This window comes from Heterocephalus glaber, unplaced genomic scaffold (genome assembly GCF_053883595.1).
Source record: "Heterocephalus glaber isolate CG9 unplaced genomic scaffold, H.glaber_assembly_v1.0 deba00000281, whole genome shotgun sequence".
Classification (NCBI taxonomy): domain Eukaryota; kingdom Metazoa; phylum Chordata; class Mammalia; order Rodentia; family Bathyergidae; genus Heterocephalus; species Heterocephalus glaber.
The window spans coordinates 23,448,806-23,465,803 of NW_028258139.1; the positions used below are offsets into that span (position 1 = coordinate 23,448,806).

General features: G+C 44.0%; 1 protein-coding gene across 1 annotated transcript; it reads right to left on the minus strand.

Moving 5' to 3' along the window:
* Positions 1–241: 241 nt before the first annotated feature.
* On the minus strand, positions 242–7,884 carry LOC147830251 (uncharacterized). Its single transcript, XM_087187761.1, has 2 exons — positions 6,740–7,884; positions 242–3,176 (listed from the first exon to the last, which is right to left on the minus strand). Exon 1 carries the CDS (start codon positions 7,806–7,808, stop codon positions 6,813–6,815), a length of 996 nt encoding a protein of 331 aa, XP_087043887.1. The 5' UTR covers positions 7,809–7,884; the 3' UTR covers positions 242–3,176; positions 6,740–6,812.
* Between the last annotated feature and the right edge of the window lie 9,114 nt (positions 7,885–16,998).

Below are 16,998 nucleotides of genomic sequence, written 5' to 3' on the forward strand. Positions count from 1 at the left end.
CAAACTCTGGTCCATGTGCTTGTGCAGCAGTCAGCAAAGCCACTGAGCTAAATCCCTGGCCCCCCTTGTTGAGCTTTATTAAAAATTAATAAGGCAGTTTTGACCTCTGCAACCAGACTCCAACAATTCTAGAAGGGCAAAGGCAGGGTGACTCTGAGGAATTAGAAAGACAAAGGCAACTGGACTCAAGCAATTAGAAGACAAAGACAAAAACTCATGACCAAGTTCCTGAGTAGCACGATTAATATAGAAATGTCAGGTAAAAGTGCCGAAGACCAAGACCAGACCAGGCCACAACAAGCCTTTATTAGGGGAATAGATCTGCCGGGCTGTCTCTGAACAAAGGAGAGACAAAAGCAATATGGCTGGGGCAGGGAGAGTCTTTTATAGAGACTGGGGTGGGGCTTGTAGGGGCTGAGGTGGGGTTGAGTGAGGTAGTGATCAGGGAGTGGAGGAGCCGGTGACGTCACTAGGTGGTAGGGGGTGAGCGAGTATTAGGTTACTCTCTAGGTGGGACCAGGGGCATGCTGGGAGGAAGGGTTTATTCTTTGGTGGGAGCAACCATCTTGGCATGACATCACCCAGGGGAGGGGCAAGGCACCATAGGAAGAGGGCAGCTACTATACATAATAGCTGCTGAGGTAGTGGAAGACCTATCATTCCAGGCTTTTGTTTTATGACAGTTGGGCGAAGGTCTCTTCTTCTGGAGCTGCTTCCTGCTGACCAGGGGCAAAGATTGGGGCTAGACCTGGATCTGATGAGGCCTATGGCAAGTGGGGACCTCTTCTATTTGTCGTACTGGCTGGTACCCTGCCATGATGAATTCCGTGACTGTCTGGTTGGTGAATGCCCTCATTCGTTCCTGCAAGAAATTTTGAAAACAGCGAACCAGACAGGGTCCGAAGAGTAAGATAAGGCAGATGGTGACCAATGGTCCTATCAGAGGAAGGAGCCAGGGCAGCCAACTACTTAGGGAAAAGAGATTTTCATTTACCCAATTGTTCATGCGTTGATCAATGTTTGAGGCCCTTTCAGTGAGCCTTTTTGCTGCATCTCGTACTAAACCCGATTGATTTGTATAAAAACAACATTCCTCTCCTAGGAAAAGACATATACCACCCTTCTCTGCTGTAAGGAGATCTAGTCCCCTCCTATTTTGGAGAGTGACAGCCGCTAAGGAATCTAGTTGGTTCTGTAAAGTTGTGATTGATCTAGCTATTTCTTTAAGGCTGTCACTTAGCTCTTTAGAGAGAGTTTGGAATTGAGTTAGTGAGGTAGCTAGGCCCCCTACTCCTGTCCCTAAAGCAGCAGTGATGCCTAGTCCTACAAGTAAGGGTATTAATTGGACAGCTCGTTTGTGTCTGACCTGTGTTTTTGTTGGCACTGATAAAGTTTGATTATTGGGTGCTATATCAATGTTCGGGCTGAGGTAAACTAGAGTGCAAGTCCCTGTCCAGTTAGTTGGCAGGCACAGGTGGGCCGAAGTTCCACAAAGGAAGAAGATCCCTTGACTGGGTAAACAGAATTGGTTGTGTATGTCGAAAAGATGTGTGAGTTTGTTATTCTCCATTTCCCATATTCCTAGTGTTCCTGCCAGCACAGCACCTGTTAAGGGTTGAAAAGGTCTTTGGCGTGAAATTTGTTGGGCATTGTTGGTCTTATTTTCCCATTGGAGGAAGAATCTCCTGGTATCTACCAGAAGCCATTCTGGAGAATGGTTAAATGTTGGAATAAGGAGGCATTCTGAGACTGAGGGGGCTGTGTTGCAAGGAGTCCAGGGATGTATAGTCATGCAGGGCATATGTCGACCATTGCAAAACCCAGAATCTTTGCTGAGAAGACCCTGTGTCATAATTTTTGGAGCCCCAGTGAAGCGGACAGGCTGAACAAAGGGGGCATTTTGGGTGACCTTGTAGTTAGTATGACCTGATGGGGCCTGTAATTGTAATGTGTAATTACACTTCCAAGAGGGAAGGTGTCCCAACATGGAGCCCATGGACAAGTTACGCTGAAAACAAAGTGGGGCCTGAAAGCTCAAGATGATGTTACCAGCTATAGGTCCAAGTATAGGCTTTTCCTTACTCTCATATAGAGACAGGTTAGCCATGTACGATTGAAGGAGTTGGGCTGCACGACCTGTTTGTGTTCTTCTTGTCATATCAGTGATGCGAAAGTTGGTGAGGGACTGTTTATTAAATAACTGTAAAGGGTTTCCCATCTTATATTGAGGATGGTAAGTAAGACTGGTTGTAGCCCAGACTTTTGCAGGTACCGGGATGGCTGTATAAGAAGCAGTGGATAGGGACATACAGAGCCAACAGTTACTGGCTAGAGATGGGTTGAACTGATTTAATAGAGAGTGGGTTAGCTGGAGCATGTTATCTAGATAGTGTGGAAGTGAGGAGTGAGTCAATTGGAGGTCATTGTATATGTGTGTAGGGTTGACGGGTAAGGGTGGGGCCATGGAAACTGCATGTAGAGGAAAGAGGAAGATGGAGATGAGGGCACTTAGGAGAATTGTGATGTGGACCCCGTAGTGTATGATGGAATGGTGAAGAGTCTTGTCAAAGGGAAGGAGAGAGGAGTGAAGAAACATTTTGTGTATTTGTGAGGACAAATAAGAATACTGGGAAGGGTGATAATTAGGTAATAGGTTACCGTGAGAGAAAAAAAAAAACTTGTGAGGGAGCCCTAATGACAGCTGTTAGTTACCCTTGATAAATTACTGTAGACAACCAATAATACTAATGAGGGTAATGATGAGGTAGTATATTGCTGCCAGAATACATTTGTCTATGGTTTTCCAGTCTCTTGGGGCAGTGGCAGTGAGCCCAATCCCAAAGAGAAGGCCCGAAAGAATTAATAAGAGAAGGCTGAGGATATCTGTAGGTGACCCTGTGTATATGGAATCACAATACCCCATGGGTCCCCTAACAAAGGGGAATGTCTTGAGGCAGATGAAGGTGTGTGTACAAACAGCAAATGAGGAGAAAAGAAAAGAGCTCTATCTCAAAACATGAAAAATCAGCTAGTGTTCCCTGTAACCAGAGGTCTGTTACCCACTGGAAGATTGTCTCAGGGATGTCGTCCTGTGGGGAGCACCAAGCGACGTTTTCCAGAGCACACTCAAGGAAGGCCCGAAACTGCTGCTGTAAGAGGATGTGCATCCGTATTACCTAGGAAAGTCAATTGGATTTTGAGCCGATAAAGTTAGAGATGTCAATGAGAGAGAGAGGTTAACTTTCCTCTGGAATCTGTGTGAGAGTACGGAATAATCTGAGTTTAGTAGGTCCTGTGAAAATAGAGGAGTATCTGGCAGTGTTAGATTGTTGTTCAGGCTGTTTTATCTGGGAATCTGGAGGAGCCTTTTTTATCCTGGAAAGATGGAACCAGGGGACTCTTTCCTGGAGTTTTACCGCAGTAGGAGTTATTAATGAAACAGTGAAAGGTCCCTCCCAATGTGGCTGGAGGGGTCTTGGGGACAGGGTCTTGAGATATACCTGGTCACCTGGAGAAAGAGGAGGAGGATGTAGAATACCTGACGAGTCCGGAAAGGGGAGAGTTTGGTTAGCCAGAGTTTGAAGGAGACGACGGGCATAGTTAAGTGTTGGGATATAATCAGCAAGTGCTGGTGATGGGTCTGGTAAGTTAGAAAACAAGAGAGGTCGTCCATACATCAACTCAAAGGGGGTTAAATTTAATGGTTTTCGTGGTGTCGAGCGAAGCCTCATGAGAGCTAAAGGGAGGAGGGTAATCCAATTTTGTTTGAGCTCTATTGAGAGTTTAGTTAGCTGAATTTTAATTAACCCATTGGCTCGTTCTACCTTGCCTGATGATTGAGGTCGATATGGGATGTGTAGTTTCCACTGTATATTGAGTGTCTCTGTTACCTGTCGGGTGATCTGAGAGATGAAGGCAGGTCCATTGTCTGATTGAATGGAACGTGGAAGGCCAAATCGAGGAATGATTTCTGTTAGGAGCACATGAACTACAGCAGCTGCTCCTTCTGACCTGCAGGGAAAGGCCTCTATCCACCCCGTGAAAGTATCTACCAAGGTTAGGAGATATTTAACCTTTTTTACAGGTGGCATATGTGTGAAATCAATTTGCCAATCTTCTCCTGGTAGTTGTCCCCTGGACTGGTGAGTCTTTGTGCGTGTTTGAAAGCCACCTTGGGGACTGGTGGTTGAGCAAATGGGACAGGCCTGTGTTATTGTCTGTGTGTGTGACGCTAAGGATGGGTGGTATAGAAAAGGCCTGAGAAGGTGTAGGAGGGGTTGGGTTCCTATATGGAGTGAGTTATGTATGTCAGTGAGGAGAGGAATTATTTGATCATCAGGTATGACATGGCGTCCCCGATATAGAAGCCAATCATTTCTTAGTGTAGCACCCTTTTTCATGTATTTGGACTTTTCCTGAGGAGAGTAGTTAGGTTTTAAGGGTGGAATGATTAACAACTGATTTTGGCTTTGGGGAACACATTGTTGTGCCATATTGCGGGCAGTTTGATCTGCTCTGTTGTTTCCCTGAGCTATAGGAGAGGAAGATGATTGATGTCCTTTACAATGAATGACCCCCACTTGTGTTGGGAGGGTGGCCGCTTGGAGAAGGGCATGTATTAGACGTCCATTAATAATGGGTGTCCCTTTTGTGGTCATAAAGCCTCTTTCTCTCCAAGTGGAGTTATGAGAGTGTAGGATGTGGTATGCATATTTGGAGTCAGTATAAATATTGCCTCGCCTGTTGTGAGCTAGAGTAAGAGCTCGGATGAGTGCAATTAATTCTGCTTGTTGAGAGGTAGTGTTGTGTGGGAGTGTGTTAGCCTCAATGGTCTGTGTGAAAGAAACTATTGCATATCCTGCCCCCTTCTGGCCAGGCACATGGCTGGAAATTGAGCTGCCATCAATAAACCATGTGAATTCTGGGTCTGAGATAGCCTCTGAGGAGACATTAGGGAGAGAGGGAAGGAGGTTTTCAATTGTTTCTGTGCACGAGTGGGAGAGTGTCTGAACAGGCTCAGGAAGGAGAGTGGCTGGGTTAAGGGAGGGGCAGGACTGAAGAGAGAAAGATGGGTTTTCTATAAAAGTGGTATGGAAGAGCTGTAGCCTAGAGGGGGACAGGTGTGAGACGCTATAATGAGTGAGTAAGTCCTGTAGGCGGTGGGGTGACTTCACTGTCGTTGGTTGGCCAAAGGTAAGTTTGGAACTTTCTTGGGCTAAGAGGGAAGCGGCCGCCAGAGCACGTAAACATGTAGGCCAGCCTCGGACTGTGTAATCAAGCTGTTTAGACAGGTAGGCAACTGGGGCAAAGTGTGATCCTATGTTTTGTCCCAGAACTCCCAAAGCCAATCCTGTTCGTTCAGTGACATACAGAATGAATGGCTTTTGAAGATCTGGGAGAGCCAGTGCTGGGGCAGAGAGGATAGCAGCCTGAAGCCTGAGAAATGGTCCCTTGATAGAAGTATTATTTATAGGTTCATTTGGGTCTCCCTTGGAAGCATCATACAGGGGTTTAGCAAGTAGACTGAAGTTTGCTATCCATAAGCGGAGAAAGCCTGCGAGCCCCAGGAAAGACAGGATCTCAGCCTTGGAGGAGGGGATGGGGAGGTCCCGAATAAGTTGTTTACGGTCCAAGGTGATCTCTCGTTGCTGATATGAGATCTTAACCCCAAGGTATTGTACTGTGAGTTGGGAGAGTTGGGCCTTGTCCCTAGAGACTCGGTACCCCTTTTTATATAAGAAATTAAGTAATGAGGCCGTGTGTTGTTGAGAGAGTGTGAAGGTGGGGCTGCACAAAAGTAAGTCATCTACATATTGGAGCAGCTTAGAGGGAGACAGGTTTAACTTTAAGAGGTCAGTAGCCAAGGCCTGTCCAAAGAGGTGTGGACTATCCCGGAAACCCTGTGGAAGAACTGTCCAAGTAAGTTGTTGAGAGTGTCCTGTATCAGGGTCAGTCCATGTGAAAGCAAAAAGATTTTGTGAGTTGGGGTGTAGGGGGATGGTGAAAAAGGCATCTTTGAGGTCTAGAACCGTGAAATAACGTGAAGAAGAGGGGATATGGGACAGTAATGTGTAGGGGTTGGGAACAACAGGGTGTAAAGGAAGTACAGCAGAATTGATGGCTCTTAAGTCTTGTACTAATCTGTAGGAACCATTTGTTTTTAAAACTGGAAGGATAGGAGTGTTGTAGGGGGAGTGAGTTGGTCTGAGAAGTCCCTTGTTGAGTAGACTGGTAATTACAGACTTTAATCCTTTTAAATGTTTTAATGCTAAAGGGTATTGGGGAACATTTGGAAATTGAGTGATATCTTTGAGAGAGATCTGAATGGGAGGGTGATGTTTAGCCACAGAAGGGGTAGAGGTGTCCCAGACTGAGGGGTCAATATAAAGCTCCCTAGGAGAAGGTGAAGTTAGATTGGGAGTTGAATCTGTCAGGGGGGCAGCCAGGAGCAGCAGAATACTGGTAGGGTCTAAATTGGCTGAGTGAAGGGTGAGTGAAGCCCTAAATTTAGTTAAAATATCTCTCCCCAAGATGGGGGTAGGGCAGCTAGGAATAACCAAGAAACTATGTGAAAATGTACTGCCCAGCAGAGAACAAGCTAGGGGTGGTGTACTTAGTGGGCTTGAGTGTATTCCCTGAACTCCCACAATAGTTACCGTGGAGGGATGTGTAGGACCTGAGTACTGTGGTAAGGCCGAGTAGGTAGCCCCCGTATCAAGTAAAAATGAAATAGGCCTACCTGAGACGCTGACAGTTACCCTGGGCTCATTGAGAGTGATGGCCGTGGGGGCTGTAGATGACCCTGGGCACCGTCAATCCTCCGTCGCCAGGCCGATGAGCTCTGACAGAGACGTCTCCACACCTGCTGACTGGGTTTGAGGAGGGGATGGCCTCTTACCTCTTTGGCGAAGGGGACAGTCAACCCTCCAGTGACCCGTCTGCTTGCAGTCGGGACAAGGGCCAGGCGGTGGCTTGGGATTGGGACATTCTCTAGCCCAGTGTCCAGTCTGATTACACTTAAAACAGGCCCCAGGAGGCCCATCACGAGTAAATGTCCTTTTGCAGGATGGTGGTTTACCCTGTAGGGCTGCTGCCAGCATCTGGTAATTGGCCACTTTTTGTTGTTTTGCTTGTTCCTCACGGTGATTGAACACCTTAAAAGCAACATTGAGGAGCTCAGTTTGTGTGGCCTGGGGGCCCTCCTCAACCCTTTTTAGTTTTCTCCTGATGTCAGGGGCAGACTGTGAAATAAAATGGGTGTTAATAACAATCGTGCCTGCCTGAGAGGTGGGATCAATTTTGGTATATTTTTGAAGAGCATCAGCCAACCTAGAAAGAAACTGTGCTGGATTTTCTTGGGGTCCCTGAGTTATTTCCCTAATTTTATCAAAATTAACTGTCTTTTGTGAAATTCTCTTTAAGCCTTCTCCGAGACAAACAATCATGTAGTCTCGGAGATCTCTGCCTGGGTCTCCATCCTGGTAAGTCCAATCAGGTTGAGTATCTGGCACTGCCTGGGTACCCACTAGTTTAGTTGGATCTGTGGCATGAAAATCATCTGCTGCTGCCTGGGCTGCCCTCCAGACCCTCTGGCGTTCCTCTGGGGAGAGAGTAGTTGAAAGAATTGTATAAATATCTCGCCAGGTCATATCATAAGACTGAGTAAGGTAGCGAAATTCTTTGATATAAACATCGGGATCAGAGAAAAAGGAGCCTAGGCGTTTTTCAATTTGAGAAAGGTCAGAGAAAGAGAAGGGAACATGTACTCTAACAATGCCCTCAGTCCCGGCTACCTCTCGGAGGGGCATCTGTGTGGCCAGGGCTAAAGGTGGAAGGGTGGGATAGCGAGAACGGGTGTGGGGTGGGGAGATGTGAGGTGCAGGGGATGGGTAGGAGGAGGTAAAGGAGGGTCACAAGATGGCGGAGGAGGGTCACAAGATGGCGGAGGAGAAGGGCCATGTGGTGAGGTGAAAGGAGACAAAGAAGAGGTACAAGATGGCGGAGGAGGAGGGTCACAAGATGGCGGAGGAGAAGGGCCATGTGGTGAGGTGGAAGGAGACAAAGAAGAGGTACAAGATGGCGGAGGAGGAGGGTCACAAGATGGCGGAGGAGAAGGGCCATGTGGTGAGGTGGAAGGAGACAAAGAAGAGGTACAAGATGGCGGAGGAGAAGAAGCACGGGATGAGACATAAGAAGAATTTGGGGGTTTATAAGGTGGGGGAAGTGTTAGTGGTGAGTGATCAGCTGGATCAAATGAGTCAGAATCAGAAAGAGTGGAATCAGGAAGGATGGACTGTGAGGCTTGGGCTAGGAGTACTTGAGAAGGAGAACAGGATTGACAGAGGGAGGGCCGAGAGCGTAGGTAGAAAAAGGCTTGTATGTAGGGGATTTCTGACCATTTGCCATTGCGCTGACAGAAGTTGTGTAAATTCTGTAGTATATTAAAATCAAAAGTGCCATTTTCAGGCCATTGAAACCCATTATCTAATTTATACTGAGGCCAAACCTGATTACAATAGAAAACAAGTCTTTTTGGCTTAAAGTCTGGTCCCAACAATCCAAGGGGTTTAAGTTGTGCCAGGAGGCAGCCCAGAGGCGTTGAGGGAAGGGGTTTGGATTGTTGGGCTCCCATGTTAGGGTGGGTGAGGAGGAGATAGCCCCCTGGGAGAGGGACAAAGGGGAGAAGCGTCCTTGTCTCCTTTGACAATCTCCGAGTTAGTCTCCCAGAGGGAGAGAACGAGAGGAGCCGGGCCGATGGGACGTCTCTCAGGGGCACGGTCCTGGGCCCAGGGCCCGTGGGGGTTTCTCTGACCAAGCGCTTGGATTTCTGAGAAGTCCCCAAAGGGAGAGAAAATGAGACAGAGAACCCAACGAGAGGGAGGCTGAACTGCCTACTCACCCAGAGATTGGTGACCGGTGTGGATGTGTAGTGTCAGCAATGGCAAAGGTAGAAAGCCCCGGCAGGTCCTGGCAACGGCAGATAGGGTTGGTCCGATGGAGATGGCCAAAAAGGCCAATCAACCCCGTCCTGTGGGGGATCGTCCGTTAATGGACCATCTACCATCCGAGTCACGGCACCAGAAATGTCAGGTAAAAGTGCCGAAGACCAAGACCAGACCAGGCCACAACAAGCCTTTATTAGGGGAATAGATCTGCCGGGCTGTCTCTGAACAAAGGAGAGACAAAAGCAATATGGCTGGGGCAGGGAGAGTCTTTTATAGAGACTGGGGTGGGGCTTGTAGGGGCTGAGGTGGGGTTGAGTGAGGTAGTGATCAGGGAGTGGAGGAGCCGGTGACGTCACTAGGTGGTAGGGGGTGAGCGAGTATTAGGTTACTCTCTAGGTGGGACCAGGGGCATGCTGGGAGGAAGGGTTTATTCTTTGGTGGGAGCAACCATCTTGGCATGACATCACCCAGGGGAGGGGCAAGGCACCATAGGAAGAGGGCAGCTACTATACATAATAGCTGCTGAGGTAGTGGAAGACCTATCAAGAAATCACAAACTTATCTTCTAGCCCAAGCTACCTGTTCATAAGGCCCCCACCTATAATCTTACCCTCCAAAACACAGAAAAAGGTCACATGGCCAGAAGAAATCCAAGGTTAAGATGAAAGACAAGCCAGGGAGATTCCAAAAATCAGATTCCAAAAGACTACTTGGAACAAAGAGCCTAATAAAAGGAGCTGCAGACAAAAAGTCCATGAGCAATTCACTTTTGAATTCTCCCTTCTCTTCCAGAATAGCTGTCTGTCATCTGTCTCTTCCTTCTTCCCCATCTTCAAATAAATTGTCTTCTTTTATTTTTAAACTGCTTCTCTAGTTCTTTACTGATGCTGGGTTTAGGATTGCTGGGAGCTGTGTGTTCCATCAAAGCAGTGGCTTTATTGTAGATAGGTGAGTTAATTATATATCTTGTAGGCAGTTAGATAGGTCCGGCCCTTAAGCCAACATGGAGGACAATTGAGGCACATTCACTGAAGGTCAGCATTGTTTTGGGGGTGTGTGTGTGTGTGTGTGTGTGTGTGTTAGAGAGACAGGGTCTTGCTATGTAGCCCAGGCTGCCTCTAACTTGCATTAGTCCTCCTGCTTTAGCCTCCCAAGTGCTGGGATTACAGGGATGTGCCATCACACCAGGCCTGGCCAGCATTGTAAAAGAAGAGAAATTACTACATCCGCATGTGCATGCTTCCCCTAAAAATGAATAGCAGTTATTGATATTCCAAATAGGTATCACTTGTAGGGGACAGGGGAAGGGGACGTTACCAGAACCTCTGCAGTTAGTCCTGGTCTCCTGTGAGCCACGGCAGCACACGGCGAATTACAGGAAAGGTAGACAAATGAGACTGAGAAGAAGCTGAGCTTTGGGTCTGATCAGTGCTGCTCTGGGCAGCAAAGACAAAAGCCCCCAGCTTACCACACCTTTTATTCAGTACATCGGGAGAAACAAATGTAACAAATGACTTGCAGAGAGTTCAATAGTTCACATTGGGATAAACAAGGTGTAATGGAAGGCTTGCAGAGAGTTCAGTACATCTCCGGCAAACAAGATGTTAATCAGTCCAAGAACAATGAGGAACTGAGCAGATGTTTGTTCTCCCAGGATGTTTCTTGTCCTGGAGAATCACAGCATCACTGGATCACTGAAGTCTCACTTGTGACCGGAGGCCAAACTGGAGTTATTCTGTAGCTGGGCTGTAGGCAAGAGAACTAGGCTAACCAAATGATTTATCCCTAGAATTATGTAGCATTGCTCCCAACAATCACTCACCTGGGCAAAGGACCAAGATCTTAACCAACCCCTTCCAGGAAAGGTTTCTGAGCCATCCCTTATGGAAAATCCTTGTTTGTTCCTTATAAGCTTGCTATGTGACTTGCTTCCCACTTTGATCCCTGTTTAATCAATATTACCTAAGAGACTATACTTGTAGTAATATTACTGGTTGATCACAGTTTCGTCCTACCTTGTAATTTCCCATTGGATCATTTTTACCTAAGTGACTGCACTTCTAGTCTTACTAGTTGACTATAGTTTTGTCCCATCTTGAACCCACCTCACCTCCTGGCTCTGCTCCATAAAAATCCCCTGGGAAACAGTCCTGGGAAACCCATTTTCCCATCTCCATTCTGTCTGTCTTAGAAGCTACCTTTCCCTTGATACATTTTTCCTACTCTTAACCTCCGTTGTTCCTAGAATTCATTCTTTGATTTTAGAGAATACAAACTCATGTTTCGGATATGTAGTAGGTTTGGCAGTTACATCTACTCCCCCCATATCAGCATGAGGTGGTAGAGCAGTGGCTTGCTGTCCACCTCTGGACATTAAAGTGTGGCATAGCATGGCATGGCCTACAACCCTCCCCAGATGTTACACAGCTGCTCTGTGCAAAAAATAAGTAAGTAAATAAAAAATAAAAATAACACCAGCTGCAAGAAGGCACTTAAGGATGGAAAGAACAGCTCTTCTCAGGACCCTGTTTGGACAGAAGAGGAGGAGTAATATGGGTCAGAGTTCTTGCAGCAAGAACAGAACTCATTTATTTCGCTTTTATCTTGGTGCATAACAAACTCTTGCCCACACTTAGGACATAAGACAACTTGTTGTTGTCTCTCTTGTTCTGTGGTTGACTGGGCTAAGACAGATAATTCTGGTTTGGTGGGTCTCATAGAGTCATGGTCTGGATTTGGCGGGGGTGCTGCCATCTAAGGATTTCCTGGGCTGTAGGTCCAAAATTATTCCCTCCATGGCATCAGTTACTGCTAGCTGTCATCTTTGGCCTCACCTATAAACAAACTTCTTATATCTTTATGACTGGAAATAGTTTTGCAACTTGAAGAAAGATATCAGGGAAGTTAGGCTCCTGTCCTTTCAGAGAAATTGAGAGACGAGTGCTATCTCTCTTGACATTGTTTTTACATTTCAAAGAAATGGCCTCCAGGATCTAGAGAAATATAGACAAAAAGCCTATTTAGTTTTCTAAAAGACTTATATAAATTTCTTTTTTTTCTTTTCTTTTCTTTTTTTTTTGGTACCTGGGATTGAACTCAGATCCTTTTGCCTGGGAGGCAGGCAGCGGAACCACTGAGGTAAATCCCTGACCTGACTTACATAAATTTTAAGCAGAGCAGAAAGTACTTATAAATACAAGTTTCCTAAAGTAAATGCTATGAGAAGAGGAGAGAAATCTTTTCCTTTATTTTCCACAAGGAGAATTAAACCTCTTAATTCTGAGTTGCATTTGTCCTTACACAATCACAGTCTCTCCTTGTAGCTTGAGTTTTTGACACAAGAGAAGCTGTATTCCAAATAGGACCCTTCCTAGAGCCATTATTTGTAGAAGAACAAGTAGAAGCTTCAAGAAATTCTATGACTTAGTCTTGGAAGTCAAACAATATCACCCTACCACATTCTGTTGTAAGTTGCAGGGCTACCTCAAATTCAAGAGGAGGGCATAACACAAGGCTGTGGAAACTGGGAAGTAGGGCTAATAATGAACCCATATTTAGAGACAAGTTACATACTTTTCTAGCATACCTAAGCAAAAAAGAAAGTGGATATGTGGAACACATGTCCTTGAAGATTTTTTCCCACTACAATAAGCAGAGGGTTTTATTTATTTATTTTGGAAACATCAAAGATGATGGAAGGGAAAAACCTCTCAGAAACTCCATGTAAGTATCCTGTAGACTAGAATAATCATGAAACCCCATATGAATAAATTTAGTGTTAGTCAAGCTCTTTCTCTTATCAGTTCAAACTGGACACACTTCAACTCCAGCACTCAAGGACAGGCTTTTCATGTGGCTTAAGGTAAGTCAGTATTGTCATAATTTCTGATTACCACAACCTCCTAAAATAGAAGCTTATATAGTCTTCTCATTCCAGGATGAACAAAATTGGGTCTGATTCAAATTTTATAGGAAATAAAGGGAGCCTGTAGCAATTTTTATCTCTCTCTGCTATCTAATATGCTTTTGTTTTGCATTTTTTATTACATATCACAGCTCTTTTTCTGTATTTCTTAAAATACAACTTGCATATGCTTTAAAAGCTAGTAGGAATATTAAAATGATGTTGAAAATTCTTTATTGCCCTTGTAGGCTACAGGAATTTAAAGAACAAACTATTTTACAACAATTAATTGAGAGTTGTTGAACTCAGTAGAACTATCTCTGTAGAACTACAAAGGCCTAAGGGCATTTTTCTCATCAGTATGTTTCTAACTGTATGTGAAAAATAAGGGAGAAAACCAAAATAACATGAATATAGCCCCCCAGCAGTTTTTTTCTTAATGATATCTCAAAAGATACTTCAAGGATTCTCCCCAAATCCTGTATAAAGATATTTTAATTGTCTATAGATATATAAATCTTACAGATATATAAATCTTACTCCAATGTTGTATTAGTTTGTTTGTGTTACTACAATGAAATGCCTGAGGCAAGAGGCAGGCTAACATTCTAAGAAAAGGAGTTTATTTAGGCCACAGTTCTGGAGACTCAAGGGCATAGCACCAGATCTTGGCTCTGGGGAGAATTTCATAGCAGATGGCAGGAGAGGGCCATGATGAGAGGGCCAGATTATATCACTAGACAGGAATCCAGAGAGTGATTCTGAGATGAATCTTGTTCTTAAAACAACTTGTTCTTGCAAGAGCTCTGGGGTCCCTGAAGAGCTCCTTTATTCCCTTCTGAGAGCATTTCCTCCAATGACATAAGTACTTCCCACCAGGATTCACCTCTTAAGGCTGCCAGTACCTTTGAGTACTACTACACTGGAGATCAAGGAATTAACACACAAACCCTTGGAGAGCAGACTCAAACCATATCAAAACTGTATCAAATATTATTGCACTATAAACAACACAAATGAAATTTGACCCTGGGTTACAATGGAAACCTCCAAGAAATTAGTGGAAGAATAAACAAAACTTGCCGAGTATGTAGTTGGAATTTCACAGATGTTTAAAAATGTTTATTTCTGTTCTTTAAAGGAAGATGTGATGACACAGATGAAATTTGTGGGTAGAAGTTTTCCACATCACCTGGAAATTGTATGAATTGTTTAGATTAAGTCAGAATTTTAGTATATTCCTAACAGTAATTTTCTAGAAAAACATACATGGAAGTTTTAAATGTTTGCCCAGGAATCAAGCAACTTTTCAGAAAATCTTATTACCTCAGACACATGAATGGCTTCCTCTGGTTGCAGCAGGTCAAGTCTTTTCATAAAATGTCTTCTCCTTATATTTTCTCTTTGTCAAGTATTTATTGAACACCTACTCTGTTCCAGACACCATTGTAGGTGCTGAAGGTGCAGTACAGAAAAAGAGGCATGACATCTACCTTCAAGAAGCACATAGGTGAGAAAAATGAAAATACTTCACAAGTAAAGGAATAAGGTAATTTCAGATACTAAATGCATACAGTGAGTGTGACATAAATATATGCATAACCCTTCACAATAATAAAATGACCTTGGCATGAGGTAGATTTTTGAATAGAAGAGTGACAGGATTTGACTTGTTTTATCACAATATCAGACATCCAGTAGTGCTCAATAAAAGGTCACAATTTAATGTTAAAATTTTGAAAAATATATATGTTGGTTGAGTTTAGTTGAACAGTAGTTTGGATTAGAGTTAAATGACAATGGTTAAAGAAAGGGTAAACTTCAGTTAGAATGGAAAGGCCAGAGCAGAGTTTCAATACACATTAAGCAGAATGCAAAGGCAGGACTCAGAGATCTAAAAGAAGCTGAAGCCCTAGTATAATTTGGGATTCTAGAACCAACTACTCTAGACCAGGTGACTTATAAACAACAGTAATTTGTTTCAGATATTAGTGGAGTCCAGAAATTCCAGATCAGGGTGTCCTACAGTTGGCTTATTTATTTTTTTTGAGACAAGGTCTTACTATGCAGTTCAGGCTGGTTTTGAACTCATTGTGCAGCCCATGCTGGCCTCAAACTCATGAGAATCCTCCTGCCTCAGTCTCCTGAGTGCTGGGATTGTAGGTGTGTATCACCATTCTCATATGATTGGCTCATAATGAGCACCATCATCTGGCTTAGATTTTCCATTGTGTTCTCATATGGAGGCAAAAGAACTCTCTGGGGTCTTTTTTATAAAAGAGCATTGATTCCACTCATGAGGTTTTATGGCTTGTGTCTAGATGTCCCCCAAAGCCTCATGGACTCATAGGTGGGGGTGTAGGTTGTGTGATGCTTGAATTAAGTGTGTGATTCTGGGATTAAGTGTCTGATGCTGAGATCAAGGGTGTGTGATTACTAAAGTAGCCACTAATTGGTTTGGCAAGTTCTAGATGTGGATAATGCAAAGGCCCACCCTGGGTGTGAGTGCTACCCACCCTGCTGTTCTTGTTTGCTGCCTGATGCTTCTTCACTACTTCACTGTTTTGCTGCCTTCTTCCTGCCATGAACTGCTTCTCCTCTGCCATGACACCCTGCCTTAGAGCCAGCCAACTAGGCACTGAAACCTCTAGAAATAGTGAGCCAAATAAACCTTTTCTCCTTTAACTTTGGGTGTGGAGTATTTTGTCTCAGCAATGAGAAAAGTAACTAAGACATGAGGGTTGTACTTTCATGACCTGTTACCTCCCAAAGGGATCACCTCCCAGTACCATTACAGCAGGGAGTCAGAATTTCAACACGAATTCTAGGCAGACAGAATTATTCAGTCCATTGCATGTGGTCAGAGTCATGAGGATTTTGGACACAGAAGACAAAGGACAGTGAACCAAAAAGGAAGGATAAATTAGGAGAGGGACTATTATTAGTGTAGGAGAAAAATGAGGGCTGAGCCATATTTCCACCTGGTCTGGTTCCCAGGCTTCCCAAATATGACCAATTACTATTGCTGTCTACATTCCTTGTAGAAAGTTTGGAAATAGAGTAAAGCATATGGGAAAGGCATTATTAAACGTCTACTTGTTTCCTTTCACATGCATGTTTGTTACTTAGTAGAATAATACCTCCATTTCTGTTTCACAGTTTTAATATTTTAAAAACTGAAAAAAACTACCCAGTTCATACATACTTGTTAGAAAATTACAGATAAATAGAAAGAAGAAAATAAATATCATCCATAAGTCAACAGCCTTGAAATAACTATTGCTAAACTTATGTATATTCTTCCAGAATTTTTTATGTACATGCATAAATACACAGGTATTTTTCTCCACATTAATGATATTCTTCAGGAACAGAGGAGGCTTCCAGGCCATCATACCATGGCTCCCAGTGCAGAGGAGGTGAGCCATGCCATCACCAGCAACACATACACATTCTACCCCACACCCCACCCACAACCCCCACCCCCCTTTGAAATGAGAAGACACATAAACAAGTCTCAAAACCAGACTTCTAGATCACCTACAGCAACCCCAAAGGGAAATGAGATGGAACATTCTGATACTCAACCACCTGGAACCCCTGAACTGGCAACAAAAGAGGATCTGGAAAAAAATGAAATAAAAAATAATTTCTCAGATAACAGCAGAGATTGTGCTCATAGTGCAAGACATGATTAAAAAATCTAGAGAAGAGCTGAGGAACATGATGGAATCTCAACATAGGAAACAAATGGAATCCAAAAAACAGATGCAAACAGATTTCCAGGACATTAAAAACTCCACTGAAAGATTACACAGCGGAATGAGCCAACGTGAGGACAGAATTTCAGATATAGAAGATAAGATTGCAATTAGTGACCAGGAAAAGAAAAATTGCTTTAAAATTGTAAGGGACCATGAGAAATCAATCTAGCAGCCATTAGACAATGCAAAGAAGAATAAACATAAGACTGATTGGGCTCAATGAAGAAACAGGATGGAGTGCAGATAACATTAAAAAAAAAAACTGTTCACAGAAGTGATAGCAGAAAGCTTCCCAAGCAGGAGAAAAGAACTTGACATACAGATAAGTGAGGCATATAAGACTCCAACTAGCCTTGATCAAAAAAATGTACACATAGCCATATAA

Bases quoted from the DNA above. Each gene is read 5' to 3' on its own strand.
- LOC147830251 (XM_087187761.1), bottom strand. From the start codon at position 7,808: ATGCCCCTCCGAGAGGTAGCCGGGACTGAGGGCATTGTTAGAGTACAT.